Source organism: Malaclemys terrapin, chromosome 10 (genome assembly GCF_027887155.1).
Source record: "Malaclemys terrapin pileata isolate rMalTer1 chromosome 10, rMalTer1.hap1, whole genome shotgun sequence".
Classification (NCBI taxonomy): Eukaryota; Metazoa; Chordata; order Testudines; family Emydidae; genus Malaclemys; species Malaclemys terrapin.
The window spans coordinates 71,909,693-71,930,682 of NC_071514.1; the positions used below are offsets into that span (position 1 = coordinate 71,909,693).

At 44.3% G+C, this 20,990-nt stretch overlaps 2 protein-coding genes and 1 non-coding gene across 4 annotated transcripts in view; all 3 read left to right on the plus strand.

Annotated features, from left to right (window-relative positions):
* EEF2K (eukaryotic elongation factor 2 kinase) overlaps positions 1–6,887 on the plus strand; it is a 46,105-nt gene extending 39,218 nt beyond the window's left edge. For both annotated transcript variants that reach the window (XM_054041141.1, XM_054041142.1), the window contains exons 17-18: positions 642–820; positions 3,238–6,887. In XM_054041141.1, coding sequence (XP_053897116.1) covers positions 642–820; positions 3,238–3,347 — 289 coding nt within the window. In that variant the 3' untranslated portion in view covers positions 3,348–6,887. The remainder of the gene's footprint in view (positions 1–641; positions 821–3,237) is intronic.
* Positions 6,888–13,840: 6,953 nt separating this feature from the next.
* On the plus strand, positions 13,841–13,922 carry TRNAL-AAG (transfer RNA leucine (anticodon AAG)). The gene has a single exon. It is a non-coding gene; the product is annotated as a tRNA-Leu (tRNA).
* A 142-nt stretch (positions 13,923–14,064) lies between these two features.
* POLR3E (RNA polymerase III subunit E) overlaps positions 14,065–20,990 on the plus strand; it is a 38,368-nt gene continuing 31,442 nt past the window's right edge. The window contains exons 1-2 of the mRNA XM_054041193.1: positions 14,065–14,175; positions 20,898–20,978. Coding sequence (XP_053897168.1) covers positions 20,943–20,978 — 36 coding nt within the window. The 5' untranslated portion in view covers positions 14,065–14,175; positions 20,898–20,942. The remainder of the gene's footprint in view (positions 14,176–20,897; positions 20,979–20,990) is intronic.

A 20,990-nucleotide genomic window follows, 5' to 3' on the forward strand; every position in this document is an offset into this window, starting at 1 on the left:
TCTCTCCCAAGATTCAACCACAAACCAAACTGTGCCCACTTAAGATGCCAAAACAAGATGCCACTCAGTCAGTTGCACAGATCTTCATAATATGATCATCCCTTTTATTTCTTATATGTTTTGATCAGCAAAGAAACACTTAACAAAACTGATATTAAATTATCATTAGGCTTAAGAATTAACATCATATTGAAATGAATGGGGCAGTTCACACCACAGCTATTTCTTAAGGCTCAGACAGACCTCAGTTTGCACTTGATTTGCAGTTTTAATGTTATCTTTACACGCATACAGGCTAAAGACTTGCTTTTTTTTTCTTTTAAAGAAAGCTGAGATTCTAGAGTATAAGAATGCAGCCGAAAACAATATAAACTTGTCGAGCCATTGCAATCCATCATTTCATCCCTGTGAATCCCAAATGGATGTAAAGTGAATTTAGCCCCATTCATCATTAGGGGGCTGGATCCTGTAATGCATATTCAGTGGGACTAATCACCTGCTTAAATGTAAGCACATGGTTAAGTGCTTTGCTGGATTGGGTCGGTGTGCTCAGCACTTTGCAGGATTGAGCTCTATAGCTCCAAAGTAAAACTTCTTCATTTCCCAGGGTAACCTGTTTTAAAAATTATTTTAAAAATCAGAATCCAAGACTGGAAGGAAGCTCTGCACTGGTACAACGCTGCACTGAACATGACCGATTATGATGAAGGGGGTGAATACGATGGAACTCAGGACGAGCCCCGGTATCTGCTCCTGGCGAGGGAAGCTGAGATGTTAATGACAGGAGGGTTCCACCTGGCCAAGGATCCCCAAAGATCGGGTAGGATGTTGACTTGGTCCATTCCTGTTGGTGTGCCGTGGCAGTGCCGTGTATGTCCGTTTTGCTTAATATTTGAATGAGTCTAGGTACACATTGGGTGATGCTTAACATGCCATTCTAAAGGTCCTTGAAGGGTGGGTTTAGGGGACACGGATTTGCTGTACTAGGCCTTAGAATGCAATATTCGTCCTGAGGCCTCTAAGCTATCTCTCCATCTTAGGTTTTTATGTGTCCTCTACCCCCCCCACTATAATATCTGTATTGAATGTATTTATCCGCCTCAGACCCCTGTGAGGTAGGGCAATGCTATTATCCCCATTTTATAGATGGGTACCTGAGGCACACACAAGAAGTCTGTGGTGGAACAGGAATTGTATCCTGATCTCTCAAGTTCCAGGGTCTTCTGAGTCCTGAGCTGGACATCAAGTCCCTCGCCTCATCTTCATCGTCACGCAGAAGGAATCCCACCTCCCCCTCTCACCTGAATGATCCCTAACCTTGCCTGGTTGAACACTGGTGGATTCCTATGGAGTGGGCCAACTGTCTGCCAGGCCTCACCAAGCAGGCCAGCAGCTTCACACCACCAGCCCGGCAGCCTTTCTCCCTGCATGTAGTTATTCTGTGCTCTAAGCTGGTCCCTCTCCATCTCATTTGTATCCCCTTCTCTAGTAGTGGGAGACCAGGCACAGAAGAAGTGGAAGTCATTGGCAGAGAGAGTGTGCCAGTAATGAGTAGGCAGATTCAGTCAGGACTCACTGCAGGCAAAAATCCTGATTTGGTTCCTGGAGCCAGCAACTTTCTTTCCTCCTACCAGCTCCCCAAAACCACTTAGGAGCTGGCTTATTCTCAACTTATAAAACAGCTGTGTGTTAGCCAATGCTGCAGGACAGTATTCTTCGCAATTTTTGAAGTGGGGCCACTTTGGCAAAAAAACTTCAATGTGAGAGCCACATCAACTCAACACTGACGGTTGAACACTCCGAGTTTTGTTGGTTGATATGGTAATATTACTGTTCTTGGTACTATTGCTTGGGGTGCAGGAGGAGGTATGAGGGGTGGCTCAGGGAGAGGGCTGGGGCAGGGGCATGGGGTGCAGGAGGGGGTGAGGGGTGGAAGGTCTGAGAGGGAGTTTGAGTGCAGGAGGGGACTCTAGGCTGGGGCAGAGTGTTTGGGTGCAGGAGGGACTATGGGGTGCTGGCTCCAGGAGGAGGTACGGGGTGCAGGGGGGATATGGGATGCGGGCTCTGGGAGGGGGCTTGGCTGGGGCAGGGGCTTGGGGTGTAGGAGGCGGTATGCTCTCTGCCTGCCCTGGCCCCATGCTGCTCCCGGAAGTGGCCAGCATGCCCCCGCAGCCCTGGAGGTGTAAGGCAGGGAGCAGAGGTCTCCACACGCTGCTCCTGCCTCCAAGCACCACCTCCACAGCTCCCATCGGCCAGGAATGGGGAACTGTGGCCAATGGGAGTTGTATGGGCAGTGCCTGCAGAGAGGGGCCCAGGGGCCGCAAGGGCGCGTTAGACCCTTCCAGAAGCAGCATGGGGCCGGGGCTGCCCGAAGTAAGTGCTGTCCCCTTCAGTGGGTAGGTTCTGAATAGCTCTTCCACCACCCAACCTGCAGCCTCCCGGAGCCAGCCCCCCAAACCCCTGCCCCAGCCCTGAGCCCCCTCCCAGAGCCAGCCCCCCATATTCCCTCCTGCACCCCAAGCCTGAGCCCCCTCCCAGAGCCTGCACCCCCTGCCTTAGCTGCAGCCCCACTGCCGCTGGAAAGCGTGATCGACAGAGAGCCGTATTTAGGGTCCACTGGCTCGCAGGCCTTGCAGTGAAGAACACTGCTGTAGGATAGGTGAAACTGTAATGGCTCCAGCTAATGTGAGGCAAAACTAGCAAGTGATATTTTGTGGATGCCTTAGACAGTGGACCGAACCAGCTCCAATCCTCCAGTGTGGCAAATCCCTTTTGGCAGTACTGCTCGGCTCCCTCGAAGATCATTGGCTGCAGTGGGAGTTTTGGGTGCCCAGCACCTCGCAGGAGCAGACATTTGACTCTGAGTGCACGACATTCTAATTGGTTCGATGTGATCTTTGTTTGCTAATAACATTCATAAGACTTTGTTTTGCTGGTTACTGGCCTGTTGCATTTATGATCCTTGTAGGGACATCAGAAAATGTCCCTCTGCTGCCATATCAGTAGTTAGCCCTGTCTCTGAATTTTAACATTGTGTGCCAGATTCTTAGCTGGTGTAAATCAGTATAACTCTATTGATGTCAATGAAGCTACCTGGATTTATACCAGCTGAAGGTCTGGCCCTGTAACTTGACCTCCATTTTTTTTTTTCTTTAACTTCCCGCACCTGTACTGTTTGTAGAGAGGAAGAAACTTTTTTTCTTTGGTCTGACATGACTCTCAAACTGCTTTTCCTAGGTGAGTTGTATACAGAAGCAGCAGAAGCGGCAATACAAGCCATGAAGGGCAGATTGGCAAATCAATACTACCAGAAAGCGGAAGAAGCTTGGGCAATGATGGAGGAATGAAACTTCAAATGAGGCAGCTCTTGTATATTAAAAATAATTTTTATAGACTGTTACTTTGCAAAAAAAAAAATGATGTATTTTTATGTGTCGTTACTGATTTGTGTTTTTCATACTTTAATTTTCTAACTTTATTCTGGGGGGGGGGAAATACAAATGTAGGTTGTATTTTGGGGATACTATAAATGTACTTTTACCTATACTTCAAAGCTGCAGTATCTATGAACTCGATCTTTTATAACTTTTAACTGTTAGATGTGAGGAGCCTGATTAATTTCTGAAAAATGAAGCTGATGTCAGCTTGCGTTGCACACTTTTGTTTTACATAGCAGAGTATCAGTGTGTTTATTTCTTTCTACTCCTCCTCCTCCTCCTCTTCCCCTCCTCACAAAAAAACACACATTTCTAAGTTCAAAGCACTTCTACACCAGTATTTGGTTTATTTCAGGTACTTCTTCATTTTCCATGTAAACATACATGCAGAAATTCCCTTTTTTAATTCCCCTTGTGAAATAAATCCAAGAACCGGAGCAATCAGGAATGGAATTATGCTAATAATACTCTTTACAATGCAGTTCTCTGTAAAAATGGTGATATTGGGGGCACCATGTTTATTTTCTTCCTTAAGTGATTCCAGATGCCGTCTTCTCAGTTTGCAAATGAAAAAATGCTTTTTCTAAGTGCTCGCCCTGAAAATCAAGCTGGAACTTGAAAGTCAAGATGGTTTCTCTTTAGGTCGCTCATCACCAACAATACAAATTCCGCAGTCAGAACTTAGCTAACAATTCTCTTCATGAGGCATTCCAGCACCCTCTCCCACATGTGTATGGCCTCTGAAAAGAAGTAAAAACTTATTTCAGTCAGAAAAGTAGCTATAACTCTGAATTCACACAAGGAGAGCAGGTCCATTGAATATAGGAGTGCCATTTTTATGTAGCAAACCTGTACTTTAAAAGTTGTAGGTAAAATCTTGGGTCTATTGAAATCTGTGGCAAAATGCCATTGACTTTTATGGGGCCAAGATTTCACCGAGGGCTAGTCTACACTTGAAATGCTACAGTGGCACAGCTGCTGCTGTAGTGGTTCGTTGTAGACAAAACCTAACCCCTCCCATTGGCATAGATAATCTTAACTACATAAGTGAGGGGTTTGGATTTTTCTTTTTCACACTCCTGACTGATGTAGCTGGGTCGAGCTGATTTCGTTGTGTAGACCAGGCACAATAGTAAATGGAGATTTTTTTGCAACATTTTCTATTGTATCTTATTGTCCTAATACAATAGTCTAAGTTGCATATCGTCCTACTGGACTTATGATGTGCTTCCTATAAGATACTATAAAAAAGTCTGTTGTCTGCTGATTTCTTTATATCATTTAGTTCTTACAGTGAAATCGCCATTCGCAGTGCACTTAACATTAAGAAATACCTTTCCCAACCATTTCTACATAGGGACATTTAAAGAGGTTAGAGAAACTGACATGCCATGTACATTTACTACCCCTCTATTCTAAATAATTTTGTGCTTAGGTTATGTAAAAAGCACTCAGACTTAATTACTGTACAATAGATTTAAGCTGTTTGCTGAATAATCTATTCAGCAGCTCAATAAAATTTGAGTGTACTGATTCACTAAATAATAGCCGTAAAGGTACAAAGTTCATCTTCTGTTGTACTAGTGATTCACAGTCTGTAGTTGCACACCTGAGTTTTGGCCCCTCTGATGTTCACGCTAAGATATACTAAAGGATCTCTGTTTTTCATAAGTCAATAACATATTAAAAAGGCTTTATATACCTATTTGTTAAAGAAAAAACATATTTGTGCTGGTTGCAAAAAAAAAAAATCGCCTCATTAGATACCATTTAAGAGAGAATCTTAGACTAAGTTCATAGTTTTATTTCAAGAGTCCAGTGCCATCTGTATAGCAACTGGATCTATTTATTGGTCTTATTTATTTAGTTCTGATTTTTAGGTGTTTAAGATTGATAGATTACTGTCATCATGGGACATGCAGCTGCAAGGTGGGTCCTTTTACCATCTTCTGAGAGTGTAGGTTGACACACACAAGGGTTAGGATGACAGTGTCATTATTAAGGGAAGAGAGTGTTGAATATTTACTATTGCTCCAGCAAAGCATTTAAGCACATGTTTAAGCACGATTGATTGAAGCCCATTGATTTCAATGGGACGTCTGTGATGCTTGCAGTAAAGCACATGTTTAAATGATTTGATGGAATGGGTCAGTAAAGTGTTACACCTTTCTCTTCTGTGTGTAGAGTGGGTCGTCTCTGGGGTCATCTTGGAAGTATACACTCTGAATCACCAATTGTTATTTAAAGTCAGATAGCTGGGATGTTCTTAATGGGAAACTGCAGTTGAGGTATAAGATTTTGGCGTTTTTACATCTAATTGCAGAGATTAAGGGGCAACTCCTACCCCTTCCTCTGTAGCATGCACACAGCTCCATTTGAAAGGGAACAGGTGCAGTTCTGCTGTACTCCATTGAAAATGGAACGGGTGCACAGAATGTGGTGATACCCATTCATGCTCATAAGCAATACTTCCTTAGTGACTTCATTCCCTCCCGCTGGGAAGCACAGTTGCAAGAAAATGTAAGCTCTGAGAGACAACTGCATCGTTCAATCATGCAAACCGGTAGACTAGTGACAGGCATTTATGTATATCTACGGGGAAAAAATTGGAACAATGTGCATATAGTCTAAACGCTGCTCGCATACTGTAGGCACTATATAAATAAATAATATAGATAGATAAATAATATGTTTTTATTGTAAAGGTATAAAAGCTAATCGTAGTTTTCCTTTACGAAGAAGAGTTGATGTAGCTAACACACACTTGCCCGCTATAGAAAGGGGAGGAGATTTGAGTGTTTAAATTCAAAATATAAACACAGGGCTCAAAGAGGGTAATTATTAACACCTTTTGGCATGCAGATTAATTCACTGAATTGTGTTATTGGTATAATTACAGAAACTTCTTCATAGATTTGAGGCATATGGAGTTATACAACTCAACAGGCAAAATATTGTCATTGTTAATACTTTGTCTACAAAATCTTTTGTTACTGATTTAGTTTACTTCTTGTCACAAACATGGTATCTTACAGATATTTTGGTGTACAACAGACATGACAGTCAATTTTTTAATTAAATTTATGTTTACATAAATATGCACAATTTATTTTATGCAATTCCTTTAAAGAGAAAAGTATGTTTTGACAAACTTTTTGGAATGATCTTGCTGCATACTGTATTTTTAATCTATTCACAATGAACAAATAAAATATATATTTTTAAAAATGTGAAAAAAAATAAATATGGGGCCTAGACATGCAGACTTGAATCAGGCAATAAATTCCATTGACTTCAGTGGGAATTTTGCCTGAGGAAGGACAACAGAATTAGGGCCCTTTTTTTTGCATGTAAGAAATGCAGAAATTGTTCATTTGCATCACTGACTCATGTCATTCAGTTTTATTGGTTTTGCTTTGCTTTGCCAAATAAAGTTTTCTTTTTGTCACATTCTGTAGTAGAACATCATTACATTTTTTGGTTTTGATTTGCCTCAATTATGATTTACTATTGCAAGCTCTGAAATATTCTCTACGTTATTTTTATTATCTAACCCTGATCCCAACTACTTTTGACGGTCAGCAATAAATGAATAGGAAAAAAAACACAGGTGTATATCAAGAAAATTAATGTTTTTGCAAAAGGGATAAATGTATCGTGCAGTCACATTGACATGCAATTACATCTGCATGTGATGTAGATAAAATAATAAGAGACTTAAGACCCAATGCAGAAGGCCTAACTTGAGCAAAATGCCCACTAAGGTATCCTTATGCAGTAATCCAACCTTTGTGCAGCTTTGAAGCCAGTGAGGGTTTTGTCTTAATGAAGAATGCGGGATCTTAGGCCTGGTCTACACACGCATTTTGGACCAGTATAACTATTTTGGATAGGGAAGTAATTTTTTTACTGGTATGGTTACACTGGTATAACCCCTAGTGTGGATGCAGTTATCCAGGTATAAAGGTGCCTTCTACCAATATAACTTATCCCCCTTCTCCTTCAGTAATAAGCTATACCTATATAAGCACTTTTATGCCATTATAACTGCATCCACGTTAGGGGAACTATATCAGTAGAGTTAAAGCAGTACAACTCTGTCCCATGGTGGAGATACTTAAAATAATGGGACTTTGTAGCATAGGAGCCTATATCTGTGTTTCTTCATCAAACAAATTCACTGTCAGCAGGATTTTCCTGGATTAATACGGGTAGAATTCAGTATTAGATGTCTATTCTTTAGTTGAAGCTGGTATCATGTCTTTTTAATGAGCAGTAGGCAAGTGCAACAAGAAAGAGATACGTAGATGTTTTCATTCAGAAACCTTTATTTGTATCTCAGTAATGGCACGCAAAAGTCCAGTTAAGCAATATATATGGAAATACTGCCAATCTCCTAATTACATGGACTGCACAACTCCCTTGGGTCTGATTCTGATCTGTTTACTTTGGTGTAACTCCACTCCTCTCAGTAGAGTTACTCCTGACTGACACCAGTGTTTCTTAGATTAGAGATGGGCCAAAATCAGAATCTCACATTTGAATCTCTTTGGATTTTGGGGAGATGTTAGAATCCCCAGATGAGTGTCTGAACCTGGGCTTTTGGCCGTGAGGTAGATCTGCTCTGTTGTCTAGTTTCAGTTCAGATGTGGCAAGAAGGTCTGGATGGTGGGTATCTCACAGAAAGAGCTGGCCTCACATGAGATTTCCACCGTTTGGGGCCCAAATCTCATGAGATTAGCTCATAAGAGTCCTGACCTGGACCTTAGTCTCAACATAATCTCAATATGAGTTTGTTCAGACCATCTCTGCTTTCACTAGTCATGGAATACTAAAGTGGTCTAACAAAGAAGATAGCTTGATTATAACATCTGAATTTTCCAAGCAAGCTTCTGTATTTAGATCAAAAAGGACTGCATATCTCTCCCCACCATACCCTCTATCAGGGGCGGGAACAGTCACTCCTGTCCATGTTTAACCCCAGAGGTAGAGTCTCTGCTCTGCTGAGCCTATTTGCCATGAATGGTTCATGTGAATACTGTTGGGAGCACTGACTATCCTCTAATGCAGTGGTTCTCAACCTGTTTACTGCTGTGGGCTGCATATGTGGCCCACGATGTGTTATGTGGGCCACTTCCATGCGCCAATGCGGCAATGGGTTGCATGATCTCACTAAAATGTCATTCCAAGTCCTCTTCTTTTTCCGCCTTATCTGACTCGTGTTCCATGGGTGTAGAAGGGGAACCCCTGAAGGACACAACAGCACGCAGCTACAGATAAAACACACTCAGTCACCATTGTCGGTATCGTCACAGCGGAAAGTAAAACTTAAGCTTCGGAATGCCCCTCCCTTGCTCCCCTAAAGTTTCATCAAACAAGACATGCTTGTTGATACTTCTGCTTCAGAGTGCTTGTGCATTGTGCCACTCACAACACCAGCCATGATGAGTATGACCCACCAGAGTGAGGGCAATGAGGAGAGAATTGCTCGGGTGCATGAAACAGTACCAGGCAAAGACACTGGATACTGGCACCTTTTTCCACAAGCAGTGGTGATTTATCTGATATTTCACTCCTGAGTGTGACAAAGGCACAGAGAGCCCAGCTGCTGATGGTGTCCTGAAGCAGCCCGATCCCATATGCTGCTAGCCTGTTTACTGCAATGGTGCCTGCCAAAGTTATCACCGACTTGCGTGGGAAAGGGTCCTACCAGGAAGGAAGAAATAAGGCTGTCATCCCTAGAAACCTTCAGGAGAAGACCGCAGTATACTTCCATGGAAGTTCCATCAAGATCTCACAGGAGGATTCAAGGGACATCCTGTGCACATAAACAAACTGCTCCATGTAGCTCACCCTGCTTAATGCTACAGGGGAATTAAAACAAATAGCAACTCTACCTCTTTGTTGTACTACTACCTCTTCTAGTACGAGTACATTAATGAAAAATCATGTCCTGTTAAGTTGGGATGCCATCAGTACTTCATAGTAATGTGAAATACATTTACATACTTACCAGAGAGATTCCTTCCCCTTCGTCAGGCTCATCCATGCTCAACTGCCAGGACTGACTGGAGTGTGGTGGAGTCTCAAACAGGTCCTGGCTCGTGGCATAGCTGGAAACCTCAGATACATGGCCGCCCTCTTCTTCGCCTCCTCATCCTCGCTGTTCATGCAAGGGCCTGTGACTCAGGCTCCTCAGAGGTATTCATGGTGGTGTGCAGGGTGGTGGTGGAGTCTGCCAAGTATACCATGCAGCTCTTTGTAAAAGCAATAGGTCTGCAGCTTGATACCAGAGTGACTGTTGGCCTCCTGGCCTTTTGGTATGCCTGCTGCAGTTCCTCACTTTCACGTGGTACTGCTGCTGTTCCCTGAAATATCTCCTGTCTACTCCAAGCTGGAGCACGTCTGAAGTATGCAGCCAGGCTGGTGAGCTGGTTAGTAGCACACAACAGTGGAGAGCTGTTAGGTGAGCTCACCAAGCTGGACAATCAGGAACAGGCATTTCAAACATTTGCAGGGCTTTAAAAGTGCGGGGGGAGCGAGGGTGGTGCTTCCGGTTTATGTGAGCTGTGGGCAGCGGAGTTCACAACTGTGACCAGAGCAGTCGGCAGTGGGCATTGTGGGACAGCTGCTGGAGGACTGTTAGAGTGGACATAGGTAACATGGTACATTGATCATGGCTCAGCAACACTCACTGAGGTGGTGTTACTGTGTTGCTGTAACAGGGCACTTACATTGGTGGGAGACAAATCTAAGTATAGATAGATGCACAGCTAGGTCTATGTCAGATCTCCAAGTTGGTCAATGGGTGTGAGTGGTAAAGTAATGTAACTTTAACTGATTTACCACTCGGGCTAATTTGTACACTGATGGTGGCAGATGGGGTCATGATAGGCAAAAAGATAAACTAGGGGCATGAGCTTTACAAGTGAATTTGGTGGTGAACAACCCAAGGAACTAATAGACATGGCTTGACCCAGACATGGATTTATGATGCAAGTTTCTTCAGCATAACTCTACCAGTGTAACCCACACTTCACATCCAGTACTCTATTTTTTTCAGTCACATTTGAGTAAGATTCATAGTAGGTAATTCACAGTAGGCTCTGCTGTGTCTGTGCAAGGAAGGAGAAACTTTGATCACATAACCTTTGTCTGAGAGAATGCGGGGTTTTATATGCCTCTTTGAGCAATAGGTTTGCCTCAGGTACCTATTGTAAAGTACCACTGCACTCAAAAACTGAGGAAATTTCATCCTGAGCTTGCTGTAACCCTAGGAGCACTTCAGGGTTACAGGTCAGATACTCTGGTTTCTCTTCAAATCGCATAAATTTTTCTTCCTGCACTGATTTTCTGACAGCATATCCTCCATTCCACAGGACTGAATAATCCATGCAGGACTATGTGTTCTGTTAAAACTATACTTGATTTGTAACACTTGAAGAGATTCCTTACAGAAAGAAGAGGCAAACAAACTGTAATCTTAGTATGCGCCCCAGGCCTGCCTGCTCCTTCCCCTAGTCCAAACACCTAGGAATTCAGGGAGGCAGAATGTAATTACTCATTTGGCAGGGGAATAGGGCTAACAACTCTACTTGTACAAGAAATCCAGAGATCTGTAATAACAACACAGTCAGGGTCTCAGCTGTACATCTCTTCTGAAGGACAGTATGCGCCCAACACCATGCTGGAATACTGGGGCAGTGTTGAGTCAGTGTGAAGAGTGCCAGTTACGGAATCCCCAGTGCCACTTCCTGGCAAAGGTACAGACCAATCCTTTTTAGTTTGGGAAAGATGATGAGATCACAGTTTAAGTCAATATGGCAATGGTCCCATTTTGCTGTTGGAGTCCCTGGACACTGAGCAGAAACTGCCCCTAGCACTAAAAGCCCAGCCTTCATTGTGATGTGAAATGAAGCTGATTTGCTGATGAATGGCACAACAGGTATAAAATAACAGATAAGTCAGTTTTTCAATATAATGATCCTAAACAAATTGTATGTGTTGATAGTCCTTCCTAGAGGGAGAACAAATCTGATCTGAAATTGTATCTGTTGTTCTGAACTCTTCCAGCCATCTTTGAGAAATATAAATGCATGCTTCATTCAGGTCCTTTATCACAGAAAGGTTAGTAGTCCAGTCTGTCTCAGTATACTCTTTTGCTGGTTTGTTAAGCAGATCAGGGACCTGGTGAATTGCTCTTTACGACCAGTTAAAGCCTGCAGGCCTGATTCTCCTCTCACACGGATATGGAGTAACCTCCCTGAAGTCAGTGTAAGTGAAAGAGGCATCAGCACCTGGGATAAAGGATTCTAAAGAGCACTCAGGAATTAAAAACAGAGTGTATGAGACTGTTGCAGTTTTGAAAACAAATATAACACAATATACATGTGTTCATCTTGGTTAACCCTTCTTTGTCAGAGGATGTTGTGAAGGCCAAGACTATAACACGATTCAAAAAAGAACTAGATAAATTCATGGGGGATAGGTCCATCAATGGATATTAATCAGGATGGGCAGAGATGGTGTCCCTAGCCTCTGTTTGCCAGAAGCTGGGAATGGGCCATAGGGGATGGATCACTTGATGATTACCTGTACTGTTCATTCCCTCGGAAGCACTTGGCATTGGCCACTGTCAGAAGACAAGATACTGGGTTGATGGACCTTTGGTCTGACCCCGTATGGCCATTCTTATGTTGTTCCCGAATATTTTCAGGCAGGTCAGGTGTCTAACTAGGCTGGCAAAAGTCTCAGCAGCCCAGAGCAGGGTAATTTCCAGCTGGGTACACCTGAGGAAGAAAGAAGGCTCCCCAAGCCGGGAGGTAGGCCGGGGTGTAGGGCAAGGAGAAAGCGATCTATGGCAGTGGAGAGGCTGGGCATCCTGGACATTGTGGGAGGGCGCTGAGCAAGGCTCCCAGGTCTACAAGATAAAAAAAGCTGCACTGTTGTTTCACAGCAAGACCAATCCAAGCCAATCCCATTTCAGAGGCACTGCTCACTGCCACCTCTCGCAGCCCAATGCCCTGCCCCAGCCCAGTGAAAGTGAGTGAGGGTGGGGGAGAGCGAGCCACTGAGGGAGGGGGAATGTAGTGAGCGGGGCCAGGGCCTCAGGGAAAGGATAGGACTTGGGTGTTCGGTTTTGTGTGATTAGAAATTTGGCAACGGTAACTCTAGGAGATGGCATATTTCAGGACATTAAAAGGAACGTAAGACTCTGTCAGGTGGACCATGCAATAGGAGAGCTTTGGCAGCTGCATTGTCAAAATGCCACTTAAATGAACTGTCCAAATTAAAGACTTAAATCATGGTGGATTACAATGTAATGGTCTTGCTCCATGCAGACTTCTTTCCAGCCTCCCTTTCCCCAGACAGATTTTCCCTCCCACCCCATTGCCACTGATACGGAAAGAAAGAAAGAAAAATAAATTGTGCTTTTACGTCAAATGTCTCCAGATCCTCCGCGCACTAGCGGGGACACAGAGAACCCTCGGCAGTCACCAACTCAAAGTACCAGTCCTCACCATGCCCCTCTTCTTTTTCTTTCCCCGCATTAGGATCACATTGCTGTAATACTATGAACTTCGGTGAACTACTTACTGCTGTTTTATTGTATAGCAGTGAGAAGAAAAATCACACTCTAAATGCCTAGAGGGTCGGCTTTTCAAATGAACCAGTCTTTGATCTTTTAGCAAGAGTTGGTCAGGAAAGAAAAAACCACACCAAACTATTTTTTATTTGTATAGATTTAACATCCTGGTCAAGAGAGGCCTACAATTTAGGCTTTTTCAGCCATGGTGCACCCTCATCACATTGTGATGTTGCAAAGGCTTGATGTTTGCATTGCAATGTTGCAAAACAGTGGTTTGGTGCTGCATTGTGGCATTGTATCACAATTACGGCTGCATTGTTTCACTGTATTCCAATTATCTGATATGTATTATGACATCACATTACAATGCTGTACCGGGATATTGTTCTGTGAAGGCTTGACAGAATTGTGATGTTCCATTGCCTCAGCTTGGTGCCACATTGGAACAGTGGAATGTCCACATTATTAATGAGATTGGGACATCCCTCCCGAACTTCCATCTGCTTAGGGCTCTGGAATAATTCCTCTAATTAATGCAATGTAAATGCAAAAATACGGATTAACTATACTTAACTGTTAGTACCTATGGCTAATTCATATTATTGTTTACTATCTTAATTGCTTTGAGCTTAACCATGTATCTGACTAGCTTACCCTCTGAAAAAGGATCTTAACGGAAGCAAGGGCTCAGCCCTTCATCGCTGTGTAAAAGACCACTCCATAACTGAGCATGCACCAGATAATTACAAAAAGCAACCAAAAAAAGAAGAAGAGCTGAGATGAATAAAGCATACAAGCCACTTTTGTACATGTAGGTAGCGTGGCCGAGCGGTCTAAGGCGCTGGATTAAGGCTCCAGTCTCTTCGGGGGCGTGGGTTCGAATCCCACCGCTGCCACAACGTTTTTGTGCCTCCGTGTTTTGCAGGGAAAATAGGGATCGCACAGCGCCGCCTGCTGCTAAACTGAGAAGCTTATCCCCGCCTGGGAAGCATTGTGGGTAAGAGGAGGAACTAGTCTCCCCACGTGTCTGCTGCTGGAGTTACATCAACATGGCTGCTGCATGAGAGCCCCCGGGACCTGCACACACATTGCAACACGCCGAAGGGGGGGATCGGTGGCCTCCTCTGCCCCTGGAGTCCGCGCCACGAGGTAGGGGGAGCATGTGTGGTCCACTGTCCCTGCCCCACGCCCTAGGGCTGCACAGGGCGTTGCAGCTGCTGTGGGGCGCGTTCCTCAGCAAGGCCTGGGCTGGGGTGCGCTCTGCCTGCTGCAAATCCTGAGCATGAGCTAAAAACTCTCCGAGGAGTCTGAACTCATTGCACGTAAAAAGCGCCTGGAGAGTGGGCTCTGGGAATAGCTGGTCAGGGCCAGGGGCTGGGTGTGTGCTGCGAAGCCCCCCCGCGGGAGGAGTTTGCCTGATTCGAGGGGTGACTGAACAAATTCACATTGTTTACTTATACTCTTCTTTTTTTCCTGCCTCTCTTCTGTGTGTGGTTTGCAGACTGCTCTCCCTGAGATTGCTGCATGGTTACATCAGCCATCTCAGTCGCAGCCTGACACCAAAGGCTAGTTATGTTCGAAGCAAGGATTAAAAAAAAAGAGTTGGCACCCTCTTTGCCCTCAAAGTATCCCAGAAATATGAGAGAGTCGGATTTAATGTGAGGTTTTGGAATCTCTGCTCCCTGAGGTTATGTGGTTACATCAGCCATCTCGTTGGGGAGGCTTATTCCCCAACCCCCCAAAAGTTAGCAGAGTTTGATAATCCCCACTCCTTCCAACTACTCCCACTATCCTGGTAGAGTGATTGGTGAATTGCAGAAGTACATGCATCTCTTTCTGGCCATCTGTTTTGTGGCTTATTTAGAAAGAGCACTGCATCCTGTCTCATAACAGGTTTCAGAGTGGTAGCCGAGTTAGTCTGTATCAGCAAAAAGAACAGGAGTACTTGTGGCACCTTAAAGAGACTAAAATTTATTTGGGCATAAGCTTTCGTGGGCTAGAACCCACTTCATCGGATGCATGCACTGGAAAATACAGTAGGACGATATATACACAAAAACATGAAAAAATGGGTGTATATATCGTCCTACTGTATTTTCCAGTGCATGCATCCGATGAAGTGGGTTCTAGCCCACGAAAGCTTATGCCCAAATAAATTTGTCTCCTAACAAGTTACCAAGTCATTCTTGCTCAGAGCAGGATTTTTGCAATCAATAATTTGAACCTGTATTTTAAATCCTGGCTGAAGATTTTGAGCTTGCCTTTCCTCCCCTGTTTACTGGTATCATTGTGCTGGGAGGAAGTAGGTTTACAAGTTGCCAAAAATAATAATTAAAAATCCCCTCTATGCCGGGAGAGAGTGGCGGCCTGTATGAGGATCCAGCCTGTCTCAGCAGTTGCTGGGTACTGTGTGCCTGTGACATGGAGCTTTCACTGACTCATTGACCAGGTGACCTACTCTATGTACTGAGTTTGTTTTAATCACTTATGCTGTCGTTAGAGGGAAGTTATTTGCTGATTGTATTCATCCATCTAACCTGATGCTGAAAGAACAGGTTTAACACTTTGTACACAAATGATATTTATGGAAATGTTAAGGTTTTAAAAGGTGATGCATGCATAATGTAGCTTACAGTGCAGCCTCTTTAAATCCTGATTACATTAGCCTGCCTGGCTGTAGTAGCCTAACTGGAAATAGACGTCTTGGAACACAGAAGGTCCCAATGTTTTGGTTAATTAACAGAATGTGGTTTTGTGGAACTATTAATGGATGGGCAAAAGGAGGAAGAGGTGAAGTAAAGAACCTTGTAAACGTTCAGTTCAGTTGTCTTTCTGCAGTTTTCAAACCAGCATAGGCTCTGTGCTGAACAGGGCCGGCTTTAGTCCGATTCCCGGGAATCGGGCCCCGTGCCTAAGAGGGCCCGGAGCTTTTTAATTTTTTTTTTACTCACCCGGCGGTGGTCCGCTCCGGGTCTTCCGCGGCACGTCAGCAGCGGGGGGTACGCTCCGGGTCGTCCGCGGCACTGAAGGACCCCTCCCCCCCCCCCCAGCACTGCCGAAATGCCGCTGAAGACCCGGAGCGGACCCCCCGTCGCCGAAGCCCTGGATCACCGCCGGGTATTCGAATACCAATGCCGGGTATTCGCAGTTCATAAAGCCAGCCCTGGTGCTGAACATAAACTAATCAGGGTCAGGGCCAGTGTTTGAATGAGAGACCTCTAAGAAAAACCTGGGTGCTACAGGATGTGACATTGGTAATTCAGAAAATGTCACACTTCCCTCTTTATTGATAATGAGTCAGAGCTTCAGTACATTATTAGGACAGCGGTTCTCATCCTTGTCCATACCATGACCCCATGATACACCAGAAAAAACTGACTCCACTTGTGGCCATTTAAGATCCCATGGCATTTTTATAAGAATGCGAATAGATGTGTTACCCCGATATCCTGGCTAAACTTGCAGTTTAAATTGGATAGAATATTCTTCAGTTGTTCTAAATTGGGAGGCTGTTAACCAGCTACTTCATTCCATCCCAGTTAGCAGTGTTTCACTGGTAGGCCAAGTTAGAGCTTCGTATGTATTACCTACAGGTGTTTAGGGTGTTTTGAAGCTTAACTAACTAATAACAATGAGCTCTATAGATGGAAGTCCCTTTAGCAATCCAAAAGCTACCTAAAATTATTTGAGCCATCTACTAAATTGTAAGTTGTATGCTTTTTCTCCCAGTGTTTATCTTAATTTCATTCTATTACTCTTTCCACGGTTCATGAACTCTTCTTCTGGGTAATGTATTTCTACTGAAAAGGTCTCTCTCAGACCTGTCTGTATGTCTTCCCATACTAAATGCCTGAATCTAATTCCATTTAATTTCCTTCATTGTAGAAAGTTGTATGAATATTATAAGCTGTATCAGGTAACAATGCCTCCTGTTCATATGCTTGCCATTCTGATACTCTATTTAAAGCAACCCTCTAGACATCTTTTATCCTTAAAGGAATTGGAAAGTTGATGTCTTCATTATCTGTTGTTTTCACTAGTAACTGAGTCACTCCGTGAGCTGGGGTAAGCGGAAAAGAAATATTCATTTCTAATTCTGTAAAATGTACACTCATGCTTATACTTCTCAAAAGAATCCTGTTTCTGATAATCTGATCCAATAGTCACCATTTTAATTTTATACCACATGCTGACAGTTGTGCCAAGAAGACTCCAATTAATTAAGAATACAGTAACTGAGAATACAGAATGATCATGAACATTTTGTATTTCTGTAACATTTGAAAATATGTCAAATATTAAGTAGTAAAGTCTCAAATAGTGTTGAGACAAGTAAGAGATATAGTGGGCTCAAGTATCCTAGGACTGAAATGCAGCCACTTCTGGAGTGGAAAGTGGCAGCCGTTTAACATTGTAGAACTACACTACACAGCAGTTTAGACATGAAGTGAAGAATATAGAATGCTGTATGCAGTTGAAACTGCAGAGGCAATGTAAGTAAACTGAATGTAGTTACCTGAGTTGAATTTTTGCCAGGATGTTGGAGTTAATGCCCAAGCACTATGGGATCTTTAATGACCACAGGTGATCAGGACTCCTGAAACGTTAGGTAAATAATCATACTTATTAATGTGACCTTTTAGGATTATAAACTTCCAGGTAAATTGGAGCATATTAAACCTGCCATTAAAATATATGAACAATGTGTGCCCACATGTAATTGATGAAAATGACTATAGTCATGCACACTCTTAGTATCTTGCTTTTACCCATGGTATATTTGCATGATCAGCAATGTGATCTTGGACACAACCTCTTTCCAGAGGCACAGGATACACAGGAAGTCCCATGGCCTGGGGATTAGAGGGTTGCCAGGGGTGGTAATTCCAATTTGGATAGGATTTTCTTTAAACTTTATTTGTTAATTTTTAAAACTTCCTTTATTGATTTGAGGCTACCATGCGCCCTGTCAGACTGATAGAGGCCGCTGTGGGCTGCCATTTATTGATAACTATTGGATTAATTAAACATGTTCTATTGCGATGGCAGCCTAAATAATTTGTAAACCTTGCTTATTTTGTTTATGGTGTTGGAGAGACAGTCATTGCTCCATTTGAGGGCCCTGATCTACAATGAGACTTGTGCATTTCAATGCACAGCATCGGAGTTGTGAAGAAAATCACAGGAACAGGGCGATCCACAAAGCCTGAGTTAGGGCCAATGAATGGGGAGAGATAAGGGCCTTACAATGGGATCCACAAAAGCCAGCACGGTAGGTGGGGAGCTGCCTAAACTAGCCAGTGGGAGATGCTGATGATGGTGGGCTAAGCCATGCCCCTCTCTGAGATAGGCGCCTATCTCTGCTTAGCAATCCACAAACAGGAACTTGCCACCTGGCAGTTTAGATGCCTATGGGGTGTCTTCTGGGAACGAGTGAGGTGTCTGCTTCACTCTGCACAAAACAGCCGGAGGAGGAGGTAGTGCTGCCCCTCCAACACTATAACTTCTAGCCCAGTGGTTAGAGCACTTGTCTGGGATTTGGGGGCTACAGGTTCAATCCCCACCCTCTCCTTGGTAGAGGGGAAGAAAGGATTGGAACGGGATCTCCTATCTCTCTAACCACTGGGCTGTAGGATAGCTTGATGTGGGGCTTCCTCACTGTCCTGTCCAAGCTGCTCCACTGAGGATGAAGAATGAGTGATTGGAGCAGAGGGACTGGACTCTGGGTCTCTCACCTCCCAAGTGGGTGCCCAGAGCCCTGGACTACAGCGTCTCTCTCTCTCTCTGGCCCAATGACTGATTCACTGTGGATAAATACTTACATAGTCCTTGGGCAAGAGAGTCCACTGTAGTCCAGTGGTTTGGGCATCTAAATCCTTTTGTGGAGCTGGGCCCTGGCTCCTTCCACAGCCCATCAACAGCCCTCCATGACTATGCCAGCCTGGAGATCTCTGCTGAGCTCAAGGTCTTAACTCTGATTCCCCTCAGGTGGCCACCCATAAACATTCATGTTCAGTAAGGGCCAGATGCTACCAGGTGCTGAAGACTTTTTTTAACTTTTGGTAACTTAAACGGGAGCAGAGGGAGCTCAGTATCTTGCAGAATAGGAACTTGAATGATATCTTTGGAAGTGTCATTTTATCATTGCCTCTCTTTTGGGGGGAAGCTTGCTGAGAACACTCATTTTCTGTCCCTGGTCTTGCTTTGCTCCTTTCGACACACACAATTAATTCTCCTTGCACAATTGCATGAGGTACATTTGGGTTGATAAGATCAGAGATGCAAGGTGGTAAGACCTTGGGCTGCAGATATTTTCAGAGGCACAAAAGAGAGGCTGAGAAATGTGTGTCAGACTGAGAATTCTCATTCAAACATGTTAGTTTTTAATTTCCTACCATCTGAAGTGCGGTAAATACATACTGGACATTTATGCAGTGCACTGTCCATGTGCCAGTCAGTTACAATGCATTCATAACCTAAAATTAGGCTTGGCAGAATTCGATATAAATCGAGAGACATCAGTAAATGTCGATTTCAGCTGATGCCCTGAAATAGATGAAAAAAATATCAATCCGTAACAGTTGGTGGGAGGGTAACAGTCATTTGGAGTGCAGCCTCCCCCCCACCTCTTGCACCGGCAGGGCTCTGCTGTCACTTCTCCAGTGGCAGTGCAGGGCACCCTCTGCAGCTCTGCTGTCACAGCCTCAATCCCATGACAGTGGGGCTTCAGCAGGCTCCCTGCATGGCCACAGGGATAATGATACATGATCCTTGGAGGCATAAGTTGTGGGGAACGCTGCAATCCTGGCCTGGTGAAGCAGAGACCATCCCAGGCCAGCACTGTGATGAGGAGGAGTTTGAGCCCTTGGCTGTGGGGGAAGCCACCTTGCTACTGAATGGCTCTGTCCCCAGTCAGGAGCTGTTCCATAGCAGGGTATCCTCCTCTGCAGCCAGGACTTGCCCCCCTCCTCATAGCCCTGGCCAGAGGGTCTCTGCTTTGACCCACCAAGATCAGGGCCGACGAGGGGGTGGGAAGCCAGTACAAATTACCGGGGCCCGATGGTCCGGAAGGGGGCCTGGCTCCCCCCCCGTTGGCCCTGTTTAGCCAGTCCACCCTTGCTGGAGGCCCAAAAATATTTTTTCACCGGGGCCCGAACCCGCTCTTGGCGGCCCTGACCAAGACCACAGCTTCTTCCACACCTTGCACCATCAGAGATCACCAGCCTTGCAGCCATGCTGGGAACCAGTGCAGCTCTGCTGTCATGGTCCCATTCACGCACTCACCAGCCAGGAGTTTAGGAGCTGTCCCTGGACAGGAACTGTTCAGCAGCAACCCGCAGCAAGGGTTTTGTTGTCGCCTTTGTAGTCCTGGCTGTGGGTCTCTGCTGTACAAGGCCAGGACCACAGCCTTCCCCTCACCTTGTGCCCTGGTGTCTTGGGCCCCTTGGCCGTGCAGGGAGCCCCCTGCAGCCCCACTGTCAGTGCTGTCCGAATCCTGGTCCTATCTCCCCCTCATTTCCTGCAACTGTAAAATAAAAATAGTTTAAAAATAAAAAAAAAATCTTAAATAACAATCAATATTAATTGTCAACATTAGGAAAAAAATTGAATTCTGCCAAGCCTAATTAAAATACATACTGTACAAAAGTGTCATAGCCAGCAAAAGAGGAAGGAAGAAATAAGACCACACAAATTTATTCCCCATAATATGCTTTCCAAAAAATAAAATTCCCTTCAATTGAAAGGAACTCAAACAGTGTGAACAAGGAAAGATCCTAGGCTGCACATGGTACACAAGATAGAAATTATGAATGGGGGAACTATAGCTCTTACAAAACCATCCTTGATACAGTACTTTTCCTCTCTTTCAGATTGTGCTAAGGAAGGACCTGAAACATTGCTTTTCCCATTTTAGCATGGCAAATGAAGAAGATGACCCAATTATACAAGAGGTAAATTTACAT